This window comes from Dromiciops gliroides, chromosome 1 (genome assembly GCF_019393635.1).
Source record: "Dromiciops gliroides isolate mDroGli1 chromosome 1, mDroGli1.pri, whole genome shotgun sequence".
In the NCBI taxonomy this organism is placed as follows: domain Eukaryota; kingdom Metazoa; phylum Chordata; class Mammalia; order Microbiotheria; family Microbiotheriidae; genus Dromiciops; species Dromiciops gliroides.
Genome location: NC_057861.1, coordinates 1022991 through 1050025, shown reverse-complemented (window position 1 = coordinate 1050025; position 27035 = coordinate 1022991). Strand labels below are relative to the sequence as shown.

At 45.6% G+C, this 27035-nt stretch overlaps 2 protein-coding genes and 1 pseudogene across 3 annotated transcripts in view; all 3 read right to left on the bottom strand.

Annotated features, from left to right (window-relative positions):
• Positions 1–27035, bottom strand: part of LOC122733853 (immunoglobulin lambda-1 light chain-like) — a 773472-nt gene that overhangs the window by 729224 nt on the left and 17213 nt on the right. The gene's annotated exons all lie outside the window — the stretch shown is intronic.
• LOC122733815 (zinc finger protein OZF-like) lies at positions 249–16016 on the bottom strand. The gene is made up of 4 exons (XM_043974517.1): positions 15822–16016; positions 13917–13961; positions 6211–6306; positions 249–2085 (listed from the first exon to the last, which is right to left on the bottom strand). The coding sequence occupies exons 1-4, from the start codon at positions 15958–15960 to the stop codon at positions 812–814; spliced, it is 1554 nt and encodes a 517-aa protein (XP_043830452.1). The 5' UTR covers positions 15961–16016; the 3' UTR covers positions 249–811.
• LOC122736492 lies at positions 19968–25707 on the bottom strand (annotated as a pseudogene).

Genomic DNA, 27035 nt, shown 5'->3' with positions numbered 1-27035 from the left:
GATGGGGTCATAAAAACCTCAAATAACAATTAATTCTTTACAGAAACAGTCTCTTTTATTTAAATAATCAAAGCAGGGTTTCTTTATAAAAATAAATGTAAAAGATAAGGGTAAAGAAATGAAAAGTTATACGACCTGACTGCATTCCATGTGTCTCCTTAGTGTCCTCTTCTAGAGTCCCCCCTTACCATTTAACTTCCCTCTCTGTACAATACTGACAACCCCCCCCCCCCCGCCCATGTCTCCCTGCATCTCTTTTTATTAACCTCCTCTCTCAGATAAAACTCAGGCTGGGTGAAGCAAACCCCAGCATCTCTCTAGTTTTTGGTGCGCCTTTTTCCGATGTGCGCACAGGCAGCGCCATGCCTCACCTGGTGCTTTTTGTCCATGCAGCTTAGCTAAGCTCAGAGCCCCACCCAACCCCACCAGCTAAAATGGAGTGGGGGGGGTGGGGGGCAGCTCTTCTTGGGGAGCCTGAGGTTAATTTTAATGCCTACACTTATAACCAGAGTGAATTTTTTGCTGTCAAAGAAGCTCTGTAGTCCATTTCAAGACCTTTCCTCATTCATGTCAGTTATGTAAGATTCCTATTTCCTATGAATTCTCTGATGAAAAACGAGGGCTCGCTTTACAATGAAGGCTTTACCACAGTGACTACATTCATAAGGTGTTTCTCTCCACTGTGGATTCTCTGATGATTAACAAGAACTGACTTCCATGTGAAACTCTTTCCACATTGATTACACCCAAAAGGTTTCTCTCCACTGTGGGTTCTCTGATGGTGAAAAAGAGCTGACCTCGATGTGAAAGTCTATCCACACTGATTACATTCAAAAGGTTTCTCTCCAGTGTGGATTCTCTGATGCTTAACAAGATTGGACCTCCAAGTGAAAGCCTTTCCACAATGATTACATTCAAAAGGTTTCTCTCCAGTGTGGATTCTCTGATGGTTAACAAGATTTTCCCTCCGAATGAAAGTCTTTCCACATTGATTACATTCAAACGGTTTCACTCCAGTGTGGATTCTCTGATGTTTTACAAGACCAGAACTCGATGTAAAAGTCTTTCCACATTGATTACATTCAAACGGTTTCTCTCCAGTGTGTATTCTCTGATGTTTTACAAGATCGAACTTCCAAGTGAAAGTCTTTCCACATTGATTACATTCAAAAGGTTTCTCTCCAGTGTGAATTCTCTGATGGTTAACAAGATTGTCCCTCCGAGTGAAAGTCTTTCCGCATAGATTACATTCAAAAGGTTTCTCTCCAGTGTGCATTCTCTGATGTTTTACAACATGGGACCTCGATATAAAAGTCTTTCCACATTGATTACATTCATAAGGTTTCTCTCCAGTGTGAATTCTCTGATGGTTAACAAGATTGTCCCTCCAAGTGAAAGTCTTTCCACATTGATTGCATTCAAAGGGTTTCTCTCCGGTGTGTATTCTCTGATGTTTTACAAGATCGGACCTCGATGTAAAAGTCTTTCCACATTGATTACATTCAAACGGTTTCTCTCCAGTGTGGATTCTCTGATGTTTTACAAGAGTTGACCTACATGTCAAAGTCTTTCCACATTGATTGCATTCAAACGGTTTCTCTCCAGTGTGTATTCTCTGATGTTTTACAACATGGGACCTTGATATAAAAGTCTTTCCACATTGATTACATTCAAAAGGTTTCTCTCCAGTATGAATTCTCTGATGCTTAACAAGAGTTGACCTACATGTGAAAGTCTTTCCACATTGATTCCATTCAAACGGTTTCTCTCCAGTGTGGATTCTCTGATGTTTTACAAGATTGGACCTTGATGTAAAAGTCTTTCCTCGTTGATTACATTCAAATGGTTTCTCTCCAGTGTGGATTCTCTGATGTTTTACAAGATCAGACTTCCAAGTGAAAATCTTTCCACATTGATTACATTCAAAAGGTTTCTCCCCAGTGTGAATTCTCTGGTGTGTTACAGCACAGATTTCTCTCCTATCAAAGTCAGAGGGATCATTATTTATGCATATTTGGTGCTGAGTTTCTTCCACAGAAAGCCATATCTCTGCAGGAGTCTCTTTTATTTCAAGTCTGATCTCTCCTAAAAGAAACAAATCAACGTACATACAGTCACATGTACACACACATATAATTATATCCCCTTCCCTCTACTGGCAGAATATAAAGTAATTTACATTCTTTTTCCCCCAGGCAAAGAGAAAAGGCTTCAAATTTAAATGGGAAGAATCAACCATTTGAAAATGTCATTAGCTCACATTTGAAGGATGATTTTACTTATTCAATAGTCCTTTTTCTTATTATATGTGATGATGGTTTTCTACTTTCATTTTTCTAAGATTTTCAGTTCCAAATCTTCCTCCCCCACTCTCTTGTTCCCTCTCTTAAAGAGCAAGCCATCTGGTATAGGTAATACATGTACGATCATGTTAAACAAATTTTCACATTAGTCATGTTGTGAAAGTCTCTCTTCAGAAACTTCCCAGTACTGTGACCCTGGTCCAAGACTTCTCTTTGCCTCAGTTTCTTCATTTGTAAAATGAGCATAATAATAGTGCCTACCTCCTAGAGTTATAAAGATCAAATGAGGTAATGTTTATCTACTGCATGGCACAGAGTAGTTGCTATGTAAAAGCTATCTCCTTGGTAGGCCCAAAGTCAGAAAGACTCATCTTCCTGAGCTCAACTCGGTGGCCTCAGATACTTCATAGTTGTGTGACCACAGGCAAGTGACTTAACTTCTATTTGCCTCAGTTTACTCAAGTGTCAAATGAGGTAGAGAAGGAAATGGTCCACCACTCCAGGATCTCGGCCAAGAGAACCCTAATGGGGTCACAAAGAGTGAGAAAAGACTGAAAAATGACTGAAGAATAAGTGTGGGCTATTTTTTTGTTTTGTCTGTTGTTTGTTAAATCTTTACTGGGTAATTGAGCAAAGGCAGGCAGGGTCCAGTGTAGTCCTTCTTGTCATCAGCCTTCCTCATGGCAGCTGGCACATTGCTGAGTTCTTCTCTCTTCCTCTTGGCTTGGATGTGAGTTCCCACCTTTTTTTTATGAACTTTAGGGCTCCCTTATTCTTGGGGACCTTGAACAATTCCATGACCCGCCTCTCATAAGGGACAAACCCACACACCTCCCAGATCATATCTCTCAGAAACTTGGTGTGTTTGGTGAGGTGCCCATGGCAGCAGCCGTGTTGCAGCTTCGAGAGGTTTTTGGTAACTTCCTGGCCCTTCTTGAGGCTCACGAACATGGGCCAGTGGATGGCCATGGATGTGGCATGATTGTAGCCTCAACAGCAGCCACAAAAGAAGAGGGTGCTATTATTTTTAACATTATTATTTTGATTTCTACTCTTGCCTCATTCTGCTCTCCTTAAACTTTTATCATGCCCAGCCTTTGTATTCCCTTATTTCCCTGTTGAATTAAATGTCTGTCCATTCCAACACTCTCTCTTTTTGAGTACATCAGCTAAGGGTGAGTGGGGTTCATGAGCTGTTGCTTCTTCTCAAACCATCTCCATGTTTGCATAGTAGACTGTGAGCTCTGTGGCAGCAGGGACTTTTACCTTCCTTTGTATGCTCAGGGCTTAGCACAGCACCAAAACCAGAAGGTGCCTAACCAGTGTTTACTGAGGGCCTGACTGGGCCCGGGCCTGACCCCAGGCCACAATGCCCACATTCTGGTCTCTCCCCTAGCTGTCAGATGCAGGAGCCTGACCAAGGATTCTGTAAGAATGGAACAGAGATGGAGCCAGAAAGGGACTTGGGCTGAGGATTTAAGCAAAGCTTAGCCTTGGATGACTTCCAAGTAAGACAGCAGCCTTCTCTCCTCCTCATGGATTGTTGATTGGAGGAGATAAAAATCATGAAAGCAGGGTTCCTGGATCCCCTACAAATTTAGGTACGTCATCTCAGCTGGGCCCCCACTGTGGCAAAGCAATGCTTTGCCATCTCCCTGACTCCCTATGCCGCTCACCCTAGCAGCTTTTCCAGATCTTTGCAATCCTCCTCAAACCTCCCTTATGGCTGGCTCCTCCCCCACCTCACCTGAGAATGTGGCCTTTATTTCACTGAAACAACTGGGCCTTTATCAAGAGCTGTCTCATCCTCCTCATCTCGCATCAATCAGATGTCTTCTTTTCCTCTTTGACCTCAGCATCAGAAAACAAGATCATCTTTCTGCTCCTTAAAGCAAATCCCTTTAAATCATACACAGAATCTCATTCCATCCTGTCATCCACCTCCTCCTAGTTCTCCTTTTACCATGTCCAAAAGGAATCTCACCCTCTTTCCCCCAGCCGTCCTTTCCTGCAACATTCCTAATGATGACTGAGGCATCCTCGCCAGGATCCAGGCTCACAAAGGAAGTGCCCTGCATGCCTGGACTCCCACAGTCACACTCCCTACCCCCATGTTCAATCTCTTCCAAAGTCCTGTGATTCCAGCTGTGTGACATCTCTCGGAGATGGCCCCTTCTCTCCCCAAACTGTCCCTCTCTTGTTTCAAGTGCCATTCACCTCATACCTGCTGATTGGTCTGGCTGCCTCATGTTCCCCCAGTCCAGTCATTCCTGCCCCCAGTTGTCAAGCTCATCTTCCTAAAGCTCTCACCTGACCATGTCACTACCTACCTCACAACTTCCATGTGGATTTTTTGACTGTTTTCTCTCACAACTAGCTAATGTGGGAATTTTTCCATGGCTACTCATGTATAACTTATTTTGAATTGCTTGAGTTCTTGTGGGTGGAGGGTGGGAATGGAGGGGGGAAGAGAAGCTGGAACACAAAGTTTTAAAACCATTGGTTAGGGCAGCTAGGTGGTGCGGTGGATAAAGCACCGGCCCTGGATTCAGGAGGACCTGAGTTCAAATCCGGCCTCAGACACTTGACACTTACTAGCTGTGTGACCCTGGGCAAGTCACTTAACCCTCATTGCCCCGCAAAAAAAAAAATTAAATGAAAACAACTGGTTAAGATTTTTTTTTTTTGCGGGGCAATGGGGTTTAAGTGACTTGCCCAGGGTCACACAGCTAGTAAGTGTCAAGTGTCTGAGGCCGGATTTGAACTCAGGTCCTCCTGAATCCAGGGCCGGTGCTTTATCCACTGCGCCACCTAGCCGCCCCGCAAGATTTTATTTTTATGTATATTTTGGAAAATAAAATTCTATTCAAAGAAAAAAAAAGTAAAAATATAATAAATGTTTTTATTTAAAGTTTTATGTTCCAAATTATATTCCTTCCTCCTCTTCCTTCCCTCCTCCCTAAGGCTGTAAGCAATCAGATATAGGTTATAGATGTCCAATTATGTAAAACATTACCATATTAGTCATTTTGTACAAGAAAACTCAAATAAAAGGAAAAAATGAAAAAAAAAACAACAAACCAACCTCCAGTGGCTGCCCAGCCAAAGGATGACACATAAAACCCTCTCTGGGGCTGCTAAGGCACTTCATCCCCTACCCCTCTGCTACTCCTCCAGCTTCTTTCACCCGATTTCCCCCAGATATGCTAGACTCCAGTGGGGAGGGCCTCCCTTCTGTTCTGTGAACAGGACACTCTACTTCCTGACACCAGGGGTTTTCCTCCCTCTCCCTGCTGGCTAGAATGCCCACCCTGGCTTCCCTGAAGCCCTAGGTAGAGCCCCCCTGCCACACTCAGCCTTCCCCAGCCCTCCTTCACTTTAGGGCCTTCCCTCTCTTGACCAGCTCCACAACTTGTCCTGTCCATAGTGTGTTTCTACATAGTTATTGGTGTGTTATTTGCCCTACCAGACTGTGAGCTCCATGGGAGTAGGGGATGGCCCTTGAATTTCTTTAGGACCCCAGTGCTTAGGGCCTGGCATGTAGCAGGCCCTTCTGTGTTTGCTGACTTGAAGGCCTAAGAAAGAGCTCAAACTGAAAAGCCTTAGCCCCTTTACACTTTCAGGAGAGTTTCATGCCCCAAATTACAAACAGTGACTTCCTATAGGATCACAGCTTGATCCCTGGAAGGGAGTTGTAAGGCCATGAAGTCCAACCCCTTCATTGTACAGATGGGAAAACTGAGGCTCAGGAGTCCAAGGGACTGGCCCATGAAGGCACTGCTAAAAATTTCTGACAAAGAATTCCAAGGCAGGTCTTCCTGCCCCCAAATTGAGTGCTTGCTTCACCACAACACATAGAAGCCTCTTGTCATCATGAGTCTCCTCTACCTGCTGTCACCTCACTCACCTGCACAGCAGCGCCTCAGGCCTGCTTGCTCCAGCATCCACGGCGCTTCCCTTTGCTCAAAATAAGAGATCACATCTTCTCTGGGAACAGGAAGCCCTGGGCAGGGAAAACCAGTTGGGGATGAGCAAGGAGAGAAGCTTGGAATTTACTTGTCTTTAGGGAAAGGGGTGTGGATACACAGCTGCTCCATTTTGAGAATCACTCCATTATTTTCAGACATGGGTCTGTACTCACCCCACAGTGCTTATAAAGCAAGCAACCCAAAACAGGATGTGTCATATCATGCTCTTGTACAACCTGTCCTGAGAACCAGCCAAACCCTCTGCCCCCTTCTGTCATCTTCCATTCTCTCAGAAACTCCTAACCCCAAAACCAGGGAAAAGGGTTAACATGCTGCCAGATTAGCCTGGAGTCCCAGCTACAGGGACCTTGATGAGTCAGCTTTTGGCCTGTCCCCCTACCCTGCTCCTCACTCCCTGAAACCTTTGTAAACCTTGGGTGCTGTTCATTCAGGAAGTGTTTGCCTCTCCAGGGGAGAGTCTCCTTCTGGCAAACTCCAGAAACCCTAGTTGGTCCAAATTCTATTTCTCCTCCAGTTTCTTCTTCCTCCCAATGACAGGGGCATGCAAGCAAGGCCCACAGGATGGTTCCCAGGAGGCCTGAAGGATTATTTCCATAGCACTTATTTCAGGGAGCTTTGGGGAGAGGCTGGGGGGAAAGATCATGGTCTTGATACACCTTCTTCATAAAAGGAAGGACTCATTGCAGAGATCCCACTCTCTAGAAATTAGAGGCAGCTGATAGAGCAGCAGTGGAGAGAGCCCTGGGCCTGGAGTCAGGAATGCCTGGATTTAAAGCTGGCCTCAGACAGTTACCAGCTGGGTGTCCCCTGGTCAATTCAATTAACCTGCTTGGTTCAATTTCCTCCATTGTCAAATGGGGATAATAATAATATCACTGAACTTGGAAGATTATTGTGAGGGTGAAGTAACTTAATATTGGAGAGAAAGCACCTGTCAAGTAGCAGGTACTGTCACAAAAATTTCTAAGTCTGATGAAGAAAAGAAACAGCAAAGTCCCCAAGCCAAAGAAAATAGGTTTATTGAGAGAAGGTCGGTCTCACAATAAAGCCGGTCAGTCAGGGGCAGGACCTGAAAGACCCTGAGTAGTGTCACCCTGTTGCTTTTGTACCCCAACAGGGCTGTATTTATACCGTACTATTTTTAGACAAACCCCTCCCAATTCACAATCCATATACATGTACATAGGTTGATCATCCAGACTTCCTCTCAATTTGCTTGTTCATATACATGGAGGACCACAGGCTGTCCCGCCAAAGCCATTTGCTTGCTCTTGGTGGGGAATATCACAATCAGCAAACTGTAATTATGAAACACTTAACACGATGATGGAAAGGATGATGATGGCTAGAGATGGTTTCTAGCAAGACTGGATGATCACCTGACATTGGCTAATCAGAACAGCTTTGCGAAACAGAATATCACCTGATATTGGCTAATCATAGGGGATTGGGATTAGCTCTACTGGTATCTGTTTTACTTAATCCATTATTATTAACTTAATCCACTCATAAAGTAAAATAAAATATCTAAATATAGTGAATCACAATTTTTAGTTAATATACTCATTTTTACCATAATTAAATCTCTTTACATTTCTTATAACTAAGGGGTGGGGAAAATCTTACTCACATTATATAGAGATGTTTATTCCCTTCCCTTTCTTTCCTACCATCTTTGATGGTATTTTAGGGTAGTGAAAAGGAAACTGAAGGACAGACCTGCAACACTGGCCTTGTACAACTAAGAGCGGTGGGTGACCAATGTATGCTTATTAGACTTCTCCCAAAAGGAAGGGATTTCAAGGAAAAGCTGCCTGAGCAGTTTGCAGAGATTTGGCAGACAAAATTCATGTCCAGGTAGAGGTTAGACTAAATAACCCCTGAGATTAGATCCATGTCTGAGATGTTTCCACATGGGTTTGATCTTTAACCAGACGTTACCTAGGGTGGGTAAGAGGCAGCTTCGTTACCAACAAAGGAAACCCTCAGGTTCCTATCACACAAAGCAAAGACTTTCTATAGGAGAACCAGAAAGCAGAAGGAACCTGTCTCATGGACACAGGAGACCAGCACTCTTCTCTCTCTAATAATTCACAGATGCTCCAAACCCTCCACAAGAGGGAATAAGGATATTCCCTTTGATTGCAGGGAAAGCATCCTTACCCAGGGAGAGCAGGTGCTGGGCATTCTCCAGCATGACCTCCTTGTACAGCTCCTTCTGAGGGGGGTCCAAGAGGCCCCACTCCTCCTGGGTGAAGTCCACAGCCACATCCTTGAATGTCACTGTCTCCTAAATCATCAGAAATCAGAGGACAAAGAGCTGAAAGACACTTCAGAACTAGACAGAGGAAACTGAAGCACAGAGAAGGGCTTTGCCCAAAGGTTAAACCCTTTATGAGTGTCAGAATCAAACCTTGAAACGAGTCGGTAAGAGCCTGATGCAACTTTAAGAAAATCGTTTTTTATCATTGGTTGGAATTCAGCTGAGAAACATTTTACTATGAAATGTGTCTCTCTTTGCAATCAAGGTGTAAGGACTAAAATTCTAGCTATCCTGTCTAAAATATCTAATAAGTGGTCGCCAATAAATTATAAGCTTTAGCAAGAGTTAGACTTTTAAGCATTTATTAAGGAGAATAAGAATTTGGTAAAGACAGAGAGAAAGGCCTAGATTCCTCTATCTATTAAAGGGAGAGCACATTTGTAGCTCCCTTGTCCACCAGAGTCCTCAAGAAAGAGAGTGAGCCAGCGCACCAGCCTCCCCCTTCCTCCTCCCACCAGCAAACGTCACTTCCTGATGCCAAAGAAAAGATGCATGGTCCTGCCCTCAGAGGACCTCTCCTCATGTTGGAAATTTCCTACAGTAAGTCTCCAGCAGGTGGCAACATTCCAATCATTACAAAGGAGAAAAGTTGTGTACTATCTGTGAGGAAGTTGAACCTGTGGCAGAGAAAGAGAGAAGGTGATGGGAAATTTCTTCCTTATCCAAAACTAATGAAAATGATATATTCTAAAGAAAAGTCTGTAAGAAGCTGGCAGGTACACTGCACTCTGGAGGAAAAAAAACATTTAATATCATTACTTAGTAGACAATAAAGTTTTTAAAAAGATCTTTCTGAATGGCTGAAATAAAGGCTTATCTGGTTAAAAGCAGGAACAAGAGCCTAAAGAGAGAGTGATCGGGCAGCTAGGTGGCGCAGTGGATAGAGCACCGGCCCTGGAGTCAGGAGTACCTGAGTTCAAATCCGGCCTCAAACACTTAACACTTACTAACTGTGTGACCCTGGGCAAGTCACTTAACCCCAATTGCCTCACAAAAAACAAAACAAAACAAAAAAGAGAGAGTGATCAGAATCTGGGCTGCGCTGTGTGGTGTGAGATGGTTTCCAACAAAGTGAAGGAGAATTTATCTGTTATTACATTGAGGACTTGAGGTCACTTTGGGTATGCTATGGTCTAGGCAAAACAGTTTAGGCCTTTGCTTTATGATCGTTTTCATTTGTCGATAGCATATATTTCTTAATTATCAAGTTACTTAGTAATAGGAGTCACTAGGATGGAGAAGGACTAGCTAAGTGACACAGGTGATAGAGCACTGGGCTTGGAATCAGAAAGATTCAACTTTATGTGTTCAAATATGGCCTCAGAAACTTACTAGGTGTGTGACCTTTGGCAAGTCATTTAACCCTGTTTGCCTCAGTTTCCTCATCTGTACAATGAGCTGGAGAAGGAAATAGCAAACTACTCCAGTATCTGTGCCAACAAAATCCCAAACCTGGGGCAGCTGGGTGGCAAGGTGGATAGTACTCCGGCCCTGGAGTCAGGAGGACCTGAGTTCAAATCTGGCCTGAGACACTTGACATTTACTAGTTGTGTGACCCTGGACAAGTTACAAAACCAACTGCCTTGCAAACCACCCCCTTGTCTGTCCCCCCACCCCAAAAAGTCCAAATAGGTTTATTAAGTGTTGAATATCACTGAAATCACTGAATACCAACAATGGAGAAAGGAGGGTCCCCTTATTGCTTAAAAAAAGCAATATTTAATTAACTTGGGTATTGTTTGAGCTCATCCATCAGAAACATTTTTCTAGTTTCTTTGAGAAATAAATGATCTAGGTATAGACCTAGAACTCCATGTGCTCCCCTTCAAGCAGCAGTCTGGGGGCCTCTGGAGAAATGAGTGTGGCTGCCTGGCAGCCTAAAGGCATAAAAATCTAACCTCGGGAAATCAGGGCCCTTCAGACAGCACAGATTTCCCAGAATGGCCCATTGCCTCACTTTGTGCTGCTAACCAGATGAGTGCCTAAAGGGAAGCGAGGGGAGCCTTTTCTAGTCAAGTGAAAGAACTCCAGTATCCTCAATGAATGTCCTTTTAATGCTATATTTGGATAATGCTCCTTTTTCCTTCTTAAATAGAATGCCTGAATTTTGCTTAACATCTAAAGTGAGTATTGGCTTGAGTCAGTCGGTTCCAACCATTATACACTGCCCAGGTTAACCCAGGATTTGCTCTAGCCTATAGCAGCATCAACATGTCCAAGAAACTGCCTGAAGCCCCTTGAAACACTAAGTGATCTCTCAGGCCTTCCTGTTCTCCTTATTACTCTTATGGTCTCTGAACTGCATGGCACTCTGCACAAAGTAGATCAAATCATACCACCAGGAAGCTGAATTTCTATAGTATTTTGGCATGGGGTTAAGCTAGTCCTGGTGCCCAGGAACAACAGAGACAGGGATGAGAATCCCAGTGGCCTCTTTGGAGCAGTGGAGACGCCTTCCACAAGAGCAGCGAGATGTCCTCAGAGCTTTCTGTACTAGAAACTTGGGGCTCGCATAGCTAGGGCCTTTCCAAAATGCTTATTGACTTGACCCAAGAACTGATAAAGGAGAGGGATTCAGAGAAACCCTGGAAGGTTTGTGTGACCTGAGGCAGAAGGACATGAGCATCACCAGCACCATAACACAAGAGTTGGGAAAGGGAGGGGGGAGAGCCAAGATGGCAAAGAGAAGCCAGAACGTTGCCTGAGCTCTCCCCAGTTTCCCTCAGAGATAACATTAAATCAAGCCTCTAAACAGATTCTGGAGCTACAGAACCTACAAAGAGATGGAGTGAAACAATCTTCCAGCTTAAGACAACTTAGGGGGGCAGCTAGGTGGCACAGTGGATAAAGCACCGGCCCTTGATTCAGGAGTACCTGAGTTCAAATCCGGCCTCAGACACTTGACACTTACTAGCTGGGTGACCCTGGGCAAAGTCACTTAACCCCCATTGCCCTGCAAAAAAAAAAAAGAAAGACAACTTAGAAGGACTTGAGGGAAAGGTCTGTCTCACTTGGGTAAAAGGGGAGTGCCACACAGCACAGAGGGTGTCTGGGAAAGGCAGCATTAGGCTCTTAGCCACATCCCAGATCAACATCTGAGGCCACTCAGTCCTGGCTCAGAGGGCTAGTAGCACAGCAGAGCAGTTGTGAGGGCCCCAGCCACAACATAGAAGGCAAACTGACATCTAGAATATTACATACATAACAGATGCAACTAGGCCAGGCCAGGCCTATTTAGTGAGCAGGCCACAAGTCCCTGAAGCCCCAGTGTAGAAAGCCAAAGATCAGGGCCCTGGCCCCTAGCACAAGAAGCTTGGGACAGTGCCCACTGTGCCCCAGGAGTAGAGCTCAACTATAAAAGTCACAAAGCAGGCTAAAATATCAAGAAGAAACAGAAAAGAACCCTCCACATACAAATCTACTATGGGCAACCAAAACACAAACTCTGAAGAGGACAGCAATGTGAAAATGCCTACATGTGAAGCCTCAGAGCAGAAAATGAATTGGTCTCAAGATAAAAAAACCTTCTTGGAAGAGCTCCAAAAGGATTTTAAAAATCAAATATGAGAAGTAGAAGAAAAAATACAAAAAGAGAGTTATGCAAGAGAATTATGAAAATAAGTGTCAACAGCTTGGAAAAGGAAACAACAACTTATAGCAAGAAATAGACAGCAAAACTATAGGAGTAAGAGACCTCAACCTTCCCTTCTGAGAACTAGATAAATATAACCACAAAATAAACAAGAAAGAAGTTAAGGAATAGCATCTTAGGAAAGTTAGATATTATAGACCTCTGGAGAAAACTGAATGAGGATAGAAAGGAATATTCTTTTTTCATGATGGTACATGGCACCTACACAAAAATTGACCATGTATTAGAGCATAAAAACCTCACAGTCAAATGCAGAAAGGCAGAAATAATAAATGCATCCTTTTCAGATCATGATGCAATAAAAAGTATGTCTATAAAGGGTCATGGAAAGATAGACTAAAAATAAACTGGGAACTAAATAATCTCATCCTAAAGAATGAGTGGGTTAAACAACAAATCATAGAAGCAATCAGTAATTTCATCCAAGAGGACAATGAGACAACATACCAAACAAAACTTATGGGATGCAGCTAACGCAGTTGTTTGAGGAAATTTTATACCTCTAAATGCTTATATGAATAGAGAAAGAGATCAATCTATTGGGCATGTAAGTAAACAAGCAAGGAAAAGAACAATTAAAAATCCCCAATTAAATGCCAAATTGGAATTCTGAAAATCAAAGGAGAGTAATAAAATTGAAAGCAAGAAAACTGTTACATTAATAAATAAAACTAGAGAGCTAGTTTTATGGGGAAAAACTAACAAAATAGATAAACCTTTGGTTAATTTAATTAAACAATAGAAAGAAAACCAAATTACCAGTATCAAAAATGAAAAGGGTGAATTGAGCACCAATTAAGAGGAAATTAAAGCAATAATTAGGAGATAATTTGCCCAACTGCATGCCAATATATCTAACAATCTAAAGGAAATGAATGAGTATTTCCCCAAATATAAAGTGCCCAGATTAACAGAAGAGGAAATAAAATGCTTGAATAACCCCAATTTAGAAAAAGAAATTGAACAAGCCATCCATGAAGTACCTAAGAAAAAATCTGCAGGGCCAGATGGATTTACAGGTGAATTCTAAACATTTAAGTAACTCTTAATTCCAATGCTATCTAAACTACTTGAAAAAATGGGAGTTCTAGCCAATTCTTTTTATAACACATATATGGTGCTGATACCTAAACCAGGAAGAGCCAAAACAGAAAATGAACATTCCCAAATGAATACTGATGCAAACTTTTAAAATAAGAGATTACAGCAATTTATCACAAGGATTATACACTATGAATGGGTGGGATTATACCTGGAATGCAGGGCTGGTTCAATATTAAGAAAACCAACATAATCAACCACATCAATGACATGATCCCTAGGTAATAGAGACTAATGAGTGAAGTGGTCACCCTGGTCATTCACTTTTAAAGAGGGGAACCTTCAAAACAAAAGGAGAGGGCAGCATGGATGGGGAGGTGGGGGGTTGGGGAGGAAGAGGGAGGAAAATGCTCAAGACACCAGGGTCCCAGTGAATCACAGAAAGTTGAGAGCTGAGCAGGGTGGTTAATAGATTCAATTTCTTGCCTGTTGTTGTAAAGAAATGACGCATAAGTAAGGAATTTCCAGCTTTGTAGACAATCTCCTAGGTCTATGGAAATGGCCTGGATTGCTGATGTTGGTCATGGCTGTGGATGGACCGCACTCACCTGGGCTGGGGGTCTGCTGCTCCCAGGAGCCATTCCCTCTCAGTCCTGTGTAGGTAGCAAAGTTACCAAAGTGAGTCCATTTTGTAAAGCTCCCCCATTTTCTCCTTAGTTCTTATCTACCTCAGGGACCAGCTTCCCCCACCCTTTATGGCCCCACAAAGGTAGCAAACAGCAAAGCTCTTAAGAACAGATGGAATGTTTTAATTCTATGCCTTTCTGATACCCATGACACCATAGGGAGCCAGCTGGAAAGCCCCTCCCCATGTCTTTAAATTATTTATTTATTTATTTTTGTTTGTTTGTTTTCATTCATTTATTCATTCATTCATTCGTTCATTCCTTTGGTGAGATAATGAGGGTTAAGTGACTTGACTAGGGTCACATAGCTAAGAATCGTTAAGTGTCTGAGGCTGGATTTGAACTTAGGTCCTCCTGAATCCAGGGCAGGTGCTCTATCCACTAGCTGCCCCCCCCCCACTTCTTTAGCTCAGCACAGAAAAGCCCATCTCCCCCACCCCATAGTCTCAATGCCATGTTGACTGCCTCTGGGCTCATAATGTGGGTTGTTGCTATCTGCTGTAACTTATATAACACTTCCAATTCCCCTCCCACATTTAGTGTCTGGACTTGAACCTATACCTGCTTGGGGCAGTCCTATGTCCTCTGCAGACTGAGCTGGGGAGGGAGAAGAATCCCAGAGGGGGAAAGGTCTTTCCTTTCTCTTCCTAGGCAGGAGGCTGGCCTTTGGGGATTTATAATAGTTGAGGTCTCAAAGGCATTACAAAGGCCCAGGCCCAGCCTACAGGGGAGATACAGAGGAAAGGCAGGATCTGGGAGGGTCAGGCTTGCAAATGAAGATGGTCTGAAAAGGAAGACTACTCCCTCCCCTCTCTTACTCCCCTTCTTCCCCCCCCCTCCCAATTCTTCTACAAAGACCCAAGAGGTAGAAGGGTTCACCCCTAGATGGGATGAGACCAGTCAGAGTCTCAGTGGCCCCTGAGTCCCAGCTCTCCATCCAACTGGTATTCTGCCCTCCCAGCATCCCCTCTCTCCAACTAACACACAGGCATCATCTAGACAATAGACTGCTTGATCCAGGAGGGAGGGAAGCTAGGGAAACTTGATAGGGAGGGCTCTGGAATGGATCTGCCAGGGAATGAGCAGAGGAAGTCTGAGACTGGGAGACAAAACCCAGTTTGGGATTCAGCCCCTTGTAGGGCACCTGAGAGCCCCAAGAGAAGTGGGGGCAGGGAAACAGGAGGGCTGGAGCAGTGGAGCCGAGGGAGGGATTGGGAGGTATAGCTCAGGGAGGTCAGGGACACTGGAGTGACAGGACTGTTCCACTATTGTGCCCAGCTGAGCCTGGGAAAGCATGACGACTCTGTCCTGAGGTGTGCATAGGAGCCGAGGGGACTCCTGCGTCCCTCTGTTAGTCCTCGGGCTTTGGATGCCTCAAAGAAAATAGCCAAAGAGCCAGGAATTCAGATAAAGGGAGCCAGGAAAGAGCTTTGGCTCCTGTGTTCAAGGAGGGGCCTGGGGACTGGAAGGTGGGACTTGTGCACCCTGACAGGGGCCGGGTGTGAGGGCAGAACAACTGAATCTGATCAGGAAGTGGGGTCAGGGAGAAAGGACACCTGAGTCCTGCTGGGAAGGCTTGAAACAGGATACCTGGTCCCTAAGGGCAAAGGCTGAAGTTTGGGAAGGTGGGACCCAAAGGTAAATCTCAGGAGGGTGAGCCAGGATGTCTAGGAAGTGATCGGGAGCCTGAAGAAGATATGGGGGAGCTGGCCCAGGAGCCAGACCTGGGAGGGAGGCGTGCTTCTGGCAGACCTGGAAGATGAGACCCAATGACAAGGACAGCCAGCAAAAGCCAGGATGTGTGTGGGGGCCCTGGCTCAGACCTACCTGGGATCTGCAAGCACAGACTGGGCTTCTGGAAGGCAGAGGGATCACAGCTCAAAGACTTCCGGTTTCCCATCAGCCCACTCAAGAAGGCTCTTCCTAGTCCCAAGAGCGCCTCCTGATCCAGCCCCCAGGTCCTCATGATGAGCCCTTTCCTCCAATCATACCCAGGGCCAGGACTCAAGCAGTGACTGCCTCTCCTCCCTAAGCCCTGCCCTCCATCACTTAGAATGTAATGATCCCTTCTTCTGCCTTAAACTCCTCCCAGGCCTCCAAACTCCGCCCCCGTGCTCAAACTCCACCTGGGGCACCACCCACCAGGCTGGTCACCTCTGAGGGCTCCTCCTCTGGAGTGCAGACACCACCTCCCTCCCAGACTCGGCTCCTCCTCCTTCAGAACAGAAAGACTGTCAGGATACAGCTGCAGCTCCAGACTGCCTGAAAGTCATCTCTGCCAGTAAATCAGACCTTGATGCAAAATACACTGACGGGCATAGGATTGGGGACTGTAGGAATAAGAAGCAAATGTCGTTGGACCAGAATTACTCTATTCTGCCCTGAATGCAATCAGTATAGAGTGTCAAACGGGTGGATGGACGGATGAAGTGGTTTTTCTATGGAAGATAGGTCAGAAAAGCAGTGACTGAATTGATGGCATTTGGTAATTTGGTTTCAGTTTTTCATTTTATAACACTGATGTTATGATTATGCTTCTAACTTTTCTCCTGTGAAATCATTGAATAAGAAATGCTGTAATTTGAAAAAAAATTTCTAGAGGGTGATATAATTGTGTGAGAAATAATTGTTAACAGTATCTTGGGTGGAACCCAGTGTTCTCCCCTTCTTTCTTAGTCCTTTTCCCCCCTTCCCCTACTCCAAAATCCAATTCTCCTTGAAAGTAATATTCATTTGGGTCATACCACTCATAGGTCTATATCCAAAGACATATTAAAAAATAAAAAAGGAAAAGAGCCAATATGCACAAAAATATGCATAGCAGCTCTTCCCTGGTGGCAAAGATGGGACATCAAGGGGATGCCCATCAATTGGGGAATGGCTGAACAAATTGTGGTGTGTGGTTAAGGTACTATTTTTCCTTGAGAGCACACACTACTGTTTACCTTTCTTATTTGGTAATGCCCAGCACTAAGCAGAGTGCCTGGCACAAAGTAGGCACTTAAGAAATGTTCATTGAATGGCTAAATGATCCCATGATTTCCATACCAATTCTCTTCATGTAATTTTTTAGTAGCTTCTTTACTCCAGGATCTCCTAAGGAGGTAGCTCTTGTCGTGGCCAAGGCCAATCTTCTACATGGCCATTTGATCCCAGCCTATCCTGGCCTTTCCAAGACTTTGCAGCCTCAATCATCTCCCTCTTCTCTCCAATTTTCAGCCTTGTTCTACCAGCTGGTTCCTTTCCTGCTGCCTTCAAATACAGCTGCCTCCTCCATCCATCAGGGACCCTTTACTAGACCCTCACCAGCCCTTAAGCTATCATTCTCTCTCACCTCCTTTTGAGGCCATCGCTTTCTTATGTCTAGCCAATCAGTAAAACCATGAAGTCCTGACTTGTAGCTTTTGCTGATTTCCTTGAACTAGATGTTCACATGAATCCTTTAACAACCAGCCCTCCCCAGCTGGTTCAATCTGGCACCAGCACATCCCTGGAGAGTTGAAAGTAAATGGATTAAACACTTACAAAGCACAGGGCTTGACTATGGATTCAAAGGGACAAGGTTCCAAGGGGAGAGAACACAAGCAAGGTAATATTGACCTTTAAAAGTATCAAGCATTTCTGTATCACTTTAAGGGTTGCAAATCCCTTTGACAGATCACACAGCCACCACTCTGGGGCAGCCCTCATCACCTCCTACCTTTCTCATTGCAATACCTTCCTGGTGGATCTGGTGGCCTCAGCTCTCTTCCTACTCCAATCCAGCTTCCATTCAGCAACTACAGTGATTTTCCCAAGGAGCAGGTCCCATCATTTCAGCCCCCTCTACTCAATAAACTCCAGTGGTTTTCTATTGCTTCCAGGATCAAACACAAAATGCTGTTGGAAATGCAAAGCTCTGAGCAGCTAGGTGGGGCAGGGGATAAAGCACAGGCCCTGGATTCAGGAGGACCTGAGTTCAAATTCAACCTCAGACACTTGACACTTAGTAGCTGTGTGACTCTGGGCAAGTCACTTAACCCTTAATGCCACCACCACCCCCAAAGAAAAAAGAGAAAAAAAAGAAACTGTTATTGTAAGGAGAAGAGACAGACAGGATATGAGAGTGATGAAGGTGGTTTGTTTTTTGGATTTGGAGAGCATTTTCCATCATGAGTCCTTTGGAACTATCTTGGACCACTGTGTTGCTGAGAAGAGTCAAGTCTTGATCAACACACAATGTTGTTGATACTGTGTATGATGTTCTCCTGGTTCTGCTCATCTCACTCAGCATCAGTTCATGTGAGTCCTTCCAGGTTTCTCTGAAATCTGCTTCCTCATCATTTTTTTATTATATAAAATTAAAAAAAAACCCTTTTGCACAAACAAAAAACAATCTAACCAAGATTATTAGGGAAGCAGAAAATTGGGAAATAATTTTTGCAACAAGCATCTCAGATAAAAGATTGGTTTCTCAAATATATAGAGAACTGAGTGAAACATAAAAATCCAAGTCATTCCCCAACTAATAAATGGCCAAAGGGTATGAACAGGCAGTTTTCAGACAAAAAATCAAAGCTATCTATAGTCATATAAAAAAGCTCTATCACTACTGATCAAAGAAATGCGAATTAAAATAACTCTATCATAATGGCTTATATAACAACGATGGAAAAATGTTGGATTTTGGAGGGTATGCAGGAAAACTGGAATGCTAATCCACTGTTGGTGGAGTTGTGAACTGACCCAACCATTCTGGAGAGGAATTTGGAACTATGTCCAAAGGGCTATCAAACTGTGCATACCCTTTGATCCAGCAATACCACTACTAGATTGAAATCCCAAAGACTTCCAAAAGAAGGGAAAAGGACTTATTTGTACAAAAATATTTATAGCAGGTCTTTCTGTGGTGATTAGAAATCAAAGGGATACACATCAATTGGGGAATGGCTGAGTAGGAGGTGGTATATGATTGTAATGGAATATTATTGTGCTATAAGAAATGACTAGCAGGATAATTTCAGAAAAGCCTGGAAATACTTACAGGAACTGATATATAGCAATGAGAGCAGAACCAGGAGAATGTTGTGAACAGTGGCAGCAATACTACTATTTGATGAAGAACTGTGAAGGACTTTATTCTTTTTTGAACTCAGGTCTTCCTAACCCCAAGTATAACTGTCTATCCCCAACCACACAAAACTGACTGAAGAGCATGACTTTACTACAAATGTACTTGACTCTCCATTGCCTGAATTTGTTGTGGGACAGGTGGTGACAGAAACCAATGGTGTGGACTCTGAGGAGACATGGCCAAGTAGAAGGCCATGGTACTATGACCCACAGGTTAGGGGTGCTGGAGCCTCTGCCTGCTTCCTAGGGCTTGGTTGAGGTCTGGCCTGATGTGGCAGATTTGGGGGAGGGGTTTGGAGTCTGTGGGACTCAGCTTCCCTGAGGCCTAATTGCCAAGGTCTGTTGGAAGGGGGCCTCCTTGCTCACAGGGGTACAACATGCCCCAGACACTGTCAGCAGCCAAGGTCAGGATTGATGTCCATGTTTCTTCTCCACTGCCTGTGATGCCCTTTTCCTTCCCCTTGGAGGTGTCTGTTGTCACATCCTCATGAGCAGCTGCAGGTGTCCAAGGGGGTCACCTTAGACAAACCAGACTGCCCCTTGTGAGAGCCAACAGGGCACAGGCAGGATCCTCCAGGGCAGCTTGGAACAGGGGGAAAGGACTGGCTGTGGGGTCTGGTAACCTGGGATAAAGGCCCATGTCTGGCCTTTACTATCAGTGAGACCTCAAGTAAGTCACTGAAACTCCCTGGGTGTAAGTGAAAGAGAAGTGGTCAGTGACAGAGAAGGACAGACAGAGAAAGAGAGACAGAAAATGAAACAGAGACAGAGAAAGTCAGAGCTACAGAGCCTGCAGACCTCTGGGACCCTGAGGGACTCAGGGGGGAAGCTGGGCCTGGGCTGGCAGGGGAGGTTTTTGTCTCACTTCCCCACTGAATGTGTCACTGTGTGAGCATAACCACCACCAGCACCATCATAGGACTGACAGTAGTAATCTGCCTCATCCTCAGGCTGGATGTTGCTGATGGACAAGTATCTGGTGGCCCCAGAGCCTGAGCCAGAGAAGCGATCAGGGATCCCATTGCCCCTGCCTGCACTTCCACCACTGGTGACACATCATGTACCGAGGGGCCTTCCCTGGGCTCTGCTGGTGCCAATAAATATCCCTGCTGCTGTCCCCACCGCTCAGGGTGCAGGAGAGTTTGGCTGTGGCTCCCAGGGATGTGGAGGCAGAGGGAGGCTGAGTCACCACAAGCTGGGAGAAGGAACCTGCAAACACAGACACTCATTAATGTCCTAGAACAGGAAGAAATATGAAAGGGGCTTTGAGACCCTTAGCAGAGAACCAGGGGCAGGGATGAGGGAGCAGGACAGGGAGGGGTCTGAGGGCAGCCCTGACCTGAGCAGACAGTGAGCAGTAAGAGGCAGACAAGAGGCCAGGCCATGGTGCAGAGGACCCCAAGTGCTCTGCTCCCCAAAGAGCTCACAGCTGGGCCTGGGCTCCTCCAGGTCCCTCTTATCCTGCCCCTGTAAGCCTGGGATGGGGATGGGGAGGGGGGGAGGGGCCTGGATGCAAATCTGGGTCTGATCCAGCCTCTTCTCAAATAAAGGCTGGGTCCTAACCATGGGGTCACAGGTGCTGTAGGGAGAGCCTGTCATGCTGAGGATGGGGGTGGGGTGTTGGCAAACCTTGGCCCTGCCCAGCTGAGATGACACACATGAGGCATCACAGGGTCAGGGCAGCCACAGGCACAGCCAGCTGGGCTGGTCCCCACCTGACATCCCCAGGCTCCCCACATCCCCCTGAATGCCCAGGACTAAACCCGCAGTGCTCCCTAGTGGCTGCAGGCCATCAATCCCCCCCAAACCTTTTAAGCAAACACTAGAGGGCACCACAGACCTCTGCTCACTGCCCACCAATCTCCCCAAGATAGCATCTGTCCACAGGACAAAAGAAGGATGGGCTCAGGAGAAAACGACCTTCTGCATGTGTGAGGGAGGGACCAGGTCCTGGAGGCTTCTTCTTTTTCACCCTCCAATAGTTACCCAAAAGCTTAGTTCATTTTCAGACAAAGGTTTGCTTCTTGACCTTCTGCTTCATTACTCTTCAGTCACCCACGGTCCAGTGAGGACATCTAGGGGTTTGGTAGAAGCACCATCATTGTTAACCAATGGTAAAGAGTAACACCCAATGGGATGGGAGTCCTGAGGTCTCAGAGGATCTTTGAGTGGAGCTAAGTCAGGGGCACTTCTGTCTACAGTGGGCATGTTTTCTCACCTTCCTGTGATACATGAGGTCCAATCCATAACTGAGCCTCTGCACAGCTCTAGTCATTGTCCATTGAAAGTCTCAGGCCATTTTTTTCTAGTTGATCCAACACCTTCATCATCTTTCCTCCTCTTCTTCCAGAGTTTTCCCAAAGGGTAGGATGCCATCAACATGCATAGAGGTCATGTCTCCAAGTAACTGTTCCATCAGCCTTTGGAGTTGATAGGTGCCCTGAAGGAGAATTTGGGCTTATGTGCAAACAAGGAGAATCCCGTTGGACAGATGCTGACAAAGGAGTCTTGATCTTCCCCACCTCTGCCATAAGAATCCAGTAAGAGCCAAAAGGATAGATTGTACACACAAAAGGAAAATAATTGTTAAGTGTGTACTGTGGTCGCACCATGCTAAGGACTGGGGGGTCCAAGGGGAAAGTGAAGGCAGCCTCTTTCATCAAGGAGCTCCCACTGAACTGTAGGGTTGTAGTTGCAGGTTGGATGAGCAAGTCCCATGGTCCTGAGGGTGCAGCAGCACAGCAGATGGTCTTGCCTTTTCTTTAGCACCATTTGTACTGATGACATTATGTCACTTTGTGGTGAAATCCATTTCACAGAGCTAAAGACTTTGGCATCTTTCAAAACTGTGACTATAGTACCTGCAGAAGCAGTTGCCAGGCTGCATCCCCCCAAGATTGAATATTAGCATTATGACTCATAGAGCTCTTGGGCTTGTCTGCTTTTTGGTGGCATTTGGTGTACAGAATTAATTGTGATTTAAGATTTCTATGACTCCATCTTTGCCTAAAATTAGAAACCCCTTGAACCCCAACCTCGCTCTGGTGCATAACTTCCAGCTTGCATGGGCCTGACCAAATTATAATGAGGGCAGCCCCACCATGACTGGAAGCAGGGTAAGGGCAATCAGGTGACCTCCATCATCTGCAATCTGAAGGGGGGCTGGCAGTTGTAGAGCAGCTTGTTAATTCTGTCAATCAGGGCTGCAGGCCAATTAGCTTAGGGCTGTGTGTCTGTTTTCTGGGAATCTGAAGCATCTCATTAGAAAAACAATCTGGAAAACAGATCAAGGAGAGCCAATTTAAAATTGCCAAACTACCTGACATTTGTAATAAAAAAAAATAATCTGGATACAGTATTACAAGAAATTATTAAAGAAAATTGTCCTGAAGTTCTAGAACAAGAAGATAAAGGAGAAATAGAAAGAATTCCCTGATCACCACCTGAAAAAGGTCATAAGTAGAAAACTTACAAGAATGTCCTAGCCATGGTTCCAAATTCCCAGGTTAAAGAGAGAATATTGCCAAAAACAAGGAGAAAAACATTACAATTTAAATACTGTGGGGAAACAATCAGGATCTCACAAGAACTAGCAACTTTTAAACTAAAAGACCAAAGATCTTAGAACATTATATTTTGGAGAACAAAGAAGCTGTGGTTGCATCCAAAAATAACTTATCCAGCAAATTTGAGTATCATCCTGAATGGAAAAAAAGATGGATATTTGATGAACTAAAAGACTTTCAGGTATTTGCAACAAATAGGAAATGATGAGCTGTTTGATGTACAAAAAACATGGAGAGACTTGGACACATATGAAAGAAGATGCTGTGGGGTCCTTCGGTATTCCTCTTTAAAGAATTACAACCTCTACACACAAATCCAATTAGAATAAAATGATATTTTATTTGGGCACTAAAGAAAGGAACTGAGAGAGGTCAGACTTCTCTCAAGGGGAGACAGCACAGAAACACACAGTTCTCTGAGAGGACCCAGGTCTCAGTAGGTAGAAAAAGATGGGGAGGGCTGAAAGGAGCAGAGAGGACAGCTAGGGAGGGGCTAAATTAAAGAGAAGGGCAGGCCTAGAGAGCTTAGGGGAAGGATCGACCAACAGAGAGGCTGCTCCTCCCACCAGATCTCTCTCTCTCTCTCTCTCTCTCTCTCTCTCTCTCTCTCTCTCTCTCTCTCTCTCTCTCTCTCTCTCTCTCTCTTTCTCTCTCTCTCATACTTCCTCAGAGCATTTCCACTAGCTGTCCTCCAAAGCCTGAAATGCTCTGCCTTCCATTGTCTGGCTCCTTGGCTTCCTTCACCCCCAAGCTAAAATCTTACCCTACAGGAAGTCTTTCCCAACCCCTTTTAGTTCCAGCACCTTCCCTGCATTCATTACCCCCCAGATGTACACTGTATTTGCACATAGCTTTTTATATTTTGTCTCCCCCTTTAGATTGTAAGCTCCTTGAAGTTAGATTTGTCATTTCCCTTTCTTCATATGCTCAGAGGTTAGCACAGCCTGAAGACAGGAAGGTTTTGTAGAGAAAGAGAGTGAGTTCAGTTCTGGACATGTTGAGTTTAAGAAGTCTATTGGACACTGACTTTGAGATGACCAATAGATTGTTGGATATGGGAGACTGGAATTTGAGAGAGAGGTTAGTGCTGGACAGAGATATCTGAGAATCATTTGCATAGAGTTGGTGATGATGTAATCCAATGGAGCAGAAGAGATCCTGCCCCAACTCTGCCATGGAAACTGGAGATACTGTACTAAGCCCCTGAAGGAATGTACAGAGAGAGTCTCCCCAAATAAGATTTTGTTTTATTCCCTGACTCTCTCTACACACACACACACACACACACACACACACACACACACACACACACACACACACACACACACTGTTACTACAACTGAAGGTGATCACCATCACCCTCATTGCAGTTCTAAAAAAATTAGTAGAACAAATAGCCCGTATGCACTAGTCCATTATGAATATTATCACATTTTTTCCTTAAAACAACAACAACAGGCAGGTGCTATTATTATGCTGGCTTTACTGACTAGGAAATGACCTATGAAGGTTATGTGGTTTAGCTAAAGTCCCAGAACTATGAATTGCCTGAGACTGGTTTTGAACTCGGGTCTTCCTGACCCCAGGTCTAACACTATCCCCAACCCCACAAAACTCCCTGGAGAGGAGGACTTTACTATGAATGTACTTGACTCTTCATTGCCTAAATTTGTTGTGGGACAGGGCCCATTGGTGTGGACTCTGAGTAGACATGGCCAAATAGAAGGCCATGGCACTGTGACCCAGGGCCAAGGGGTTCTGGAGCCTCTGCTTGCTTCCCAGGGCTTGGCTGAGGTCTGACCTGATGTTGCAGACTTGGGAGAGGGGTTTGGAGTCTGTGGGACTCAGCCCTGAGGCCTAATTGATAAGGCCTGTTGGAGGTGACTCCTTGCCCACAGGGGTGAAAAACATGGCCTCACTGTCAGCAGCAGAGGTCAGGATCGATGTCCAAGCTTCCTCTCCACTGCCTGTGATGACCCTTTCCTTCCCCTTGGAGGGGTCTGTTGTCACATCCTCATGAGCAGTTGCAGGTGTCCAAGGGTTCACCTTAGCCAAACCAGACTGCTCCTTGTGAGAGACAACAAGAAACAGCTGGAGGAGCCAGGACAGGGACCTCCCTGTCACCTCTTCTCAGTCACCTCCCTCATGGAGCCAGAAGGCCCAGCTAAAACCCCTCCTGTGGTCAGGCTCCTCCAGGGCAGCTTGCAATGCGGGGAAAGGACTGGCTGTGGGGTCAGGTGACCTGGGGTCAAGACCCATGTCTGGCCTTTACTATCAGTGAGACCTCAAGGAAGTCACTGAAACTCTGTGTAAGAGAAAGAGATGGTCACAGAGACTGAGAGACAGACAGACAGAGAGAGGAAGAGACTGAGAAAACAAGACAGAGAGAGAGGAGGACAGAGCTGCAGAGCCTGCAGACCTCTGGGACCCTGAGGGACCCAGGGGGGAAGCTGGGCCTGGGCTGGCAGGGGAGGTTTTTGTCTCACTTCCCCACTGAATGTGTCTCTGTGTGAGTATAGCCACTACCAGTATAATAATAGGACTGACAGTAGTAAATGGCTTCATCCTCAGGCTGGATGTTGCTGATGGACAAGTATCTGGTGGCCCCAGAGCCTGAGCCAGAGAAGCGATCAGGGATCCCTTCACCCCTGCCTGCACTTACACTGCTGGTGACATACATGATGTACTGAAGGGCCTTCCCTGGGCTCTGCTGGTGCCAAGCAATAGTGTATCCACTGTGCTGACTGCTCAGGGTGCAGGAGAGTTTGGCTGTGGCTCCCAGGGATGCAGAGGCAGAAGGAGGCTGAGTCACCACAAGCTGGGGGAAGGAACCTGCAAACATAGACACTCATTAATGTCCTAGAAGAAAAAGAAAGATACAGGGTGCTTTGAGATCCCCATGGGAAGCAAGGGAAGGGACGGAAGAACATGATAAGGAGGGGTCTGGGGGCAGTCCTGACCTGAGCAGACAGTGAGCAGGAAGAGGCAGACAAGAGGCCAGGCCATGGTGCAGGGGACCCCAAGTGCTCTGCTCCCCAAAGAGCTCCCAGCTGGGCCTGGGCTCCTCCAGGTCCCTCTTATCCTGCCCCTGTAAGCCTGGGATGGGGGTGGGGAGGGTGGGAGGGGCCTGGATGCAAATCTGGGTCTGATCCAGCCTCTTCTCAAATAAAGGCTGGGTCCTAACTATGGGGTCACAGGTGCTATGGGGAGGGCCTGTCATGCTGGGGAAGGGGGTGGGGTGTTGGTAAACCTTGGCCCTGCCCAGCTGAGATGTCACACATGAGGCATCACAGGGTCAGGGCAGCCACAGGCACAGCCAGCTGGGCTGATCCCTACCTGACATCCCCAGGCTCCCCACATCCCCCTGAATGCCCAGAACTAGCCCCACAGTGCCCCTCGTGGCTGCAGGCAATCACTCCACCCTTTTAAGTCAACATCAGGGGACCCACAGACCCACACTCACTGCCCATCAATTCCCCAAGATAGCATCTGTCCACAGGACAAAAGATGGATGAGTTCAGGAGATTAAAAACTTCTGCATGTATGAGGGAGGGACCAGGTCGTGGAAGTATGTTCTTTTTCACCCTCCAATAGTCACCCAAAAGCTTAGTTCATTTTCAGACAAAGGTTTGCTTCTTAACCTTCTGCTTCATTACTCTTCAGTCACCCACGGTCCAGTGAGGACATCTACAGGTTTGGTAGAAGCACCATCATTGTTAACCAATGGTAAAGAGTAACACCCAATGGGAAAGAAGTCCTGAGGTTTTAAAGGATCTTTGGATAAAGTCAAGTCAGGGGCACTTCTGTCTACACTGGGCATGTGTTCTCACCTGCCTGTGATACATGAGGTCTAATCCATAACAGAGCCTCTGCACAGCTCTAGTCATTGCCTATTGAAAGTTTCAGGCCATTTTCTTCTGGCTGATCCAACACCTTCAGCGTCTTTCCTCCTCTTCTTCCAGAGTTTTCCCAAAGGGTAGGATGCCATCAACATGCATAGAGGTCATGTCTCCAAGTTAGCCTTTGAATGTGATAGGTGCCCCCAAGAAGACTGGGGGCATATCTGCAAAAAAGGAGAATTCATTTGGACAGATTCATACAAAAGAGCATTGACCTTCCCACCTCTGCCCTAGGAGTCTAGTAAGAGCCACAAGGATGGATTATTCACACAAAAGGAAAATAACTCTTAAGTGTGTGCTGTGGTGGCACCAAGCTAAGGCTTGGTGGTCCAAGGGGAAAATGAAAACAGCCCCTGTCCTCAAGGAGCTCCCACTGAACTGGAGGGTTTTAGGGGCAGGTCAGGTGGGTTCTGTCCATGGTCCGGAGGGTGCAGCAGCTCTGCAGATGCTCAGGCCTCTTCTTT

Excerpts from the sequence above, each read along its gene's own strand:
- LOC122733815 (XM_043974517.1), bottom strand. The coding sequence starts at position 15,960 with ATGAGGACCTGGGGGCTGGATCAGGAGGCGCTCTTGGGACTAGGAAGA. Across the intron at positions 13,962-15,821 it reads TCTGTGCTTGCAGATCCCAG|GACTGAGAGGGAATGGCTCC; the intron begins GTAGGTCTGAGC and ends CTACCTACACAG. Across the intron at positions 2,086-6,210 it reads CCTGAGGCGCTGCTGTGCAG|GAGAGATCAGACTTGAAATA; the intron begins GTGAGTGAGGTG and ends TGTTTCTTTTAG.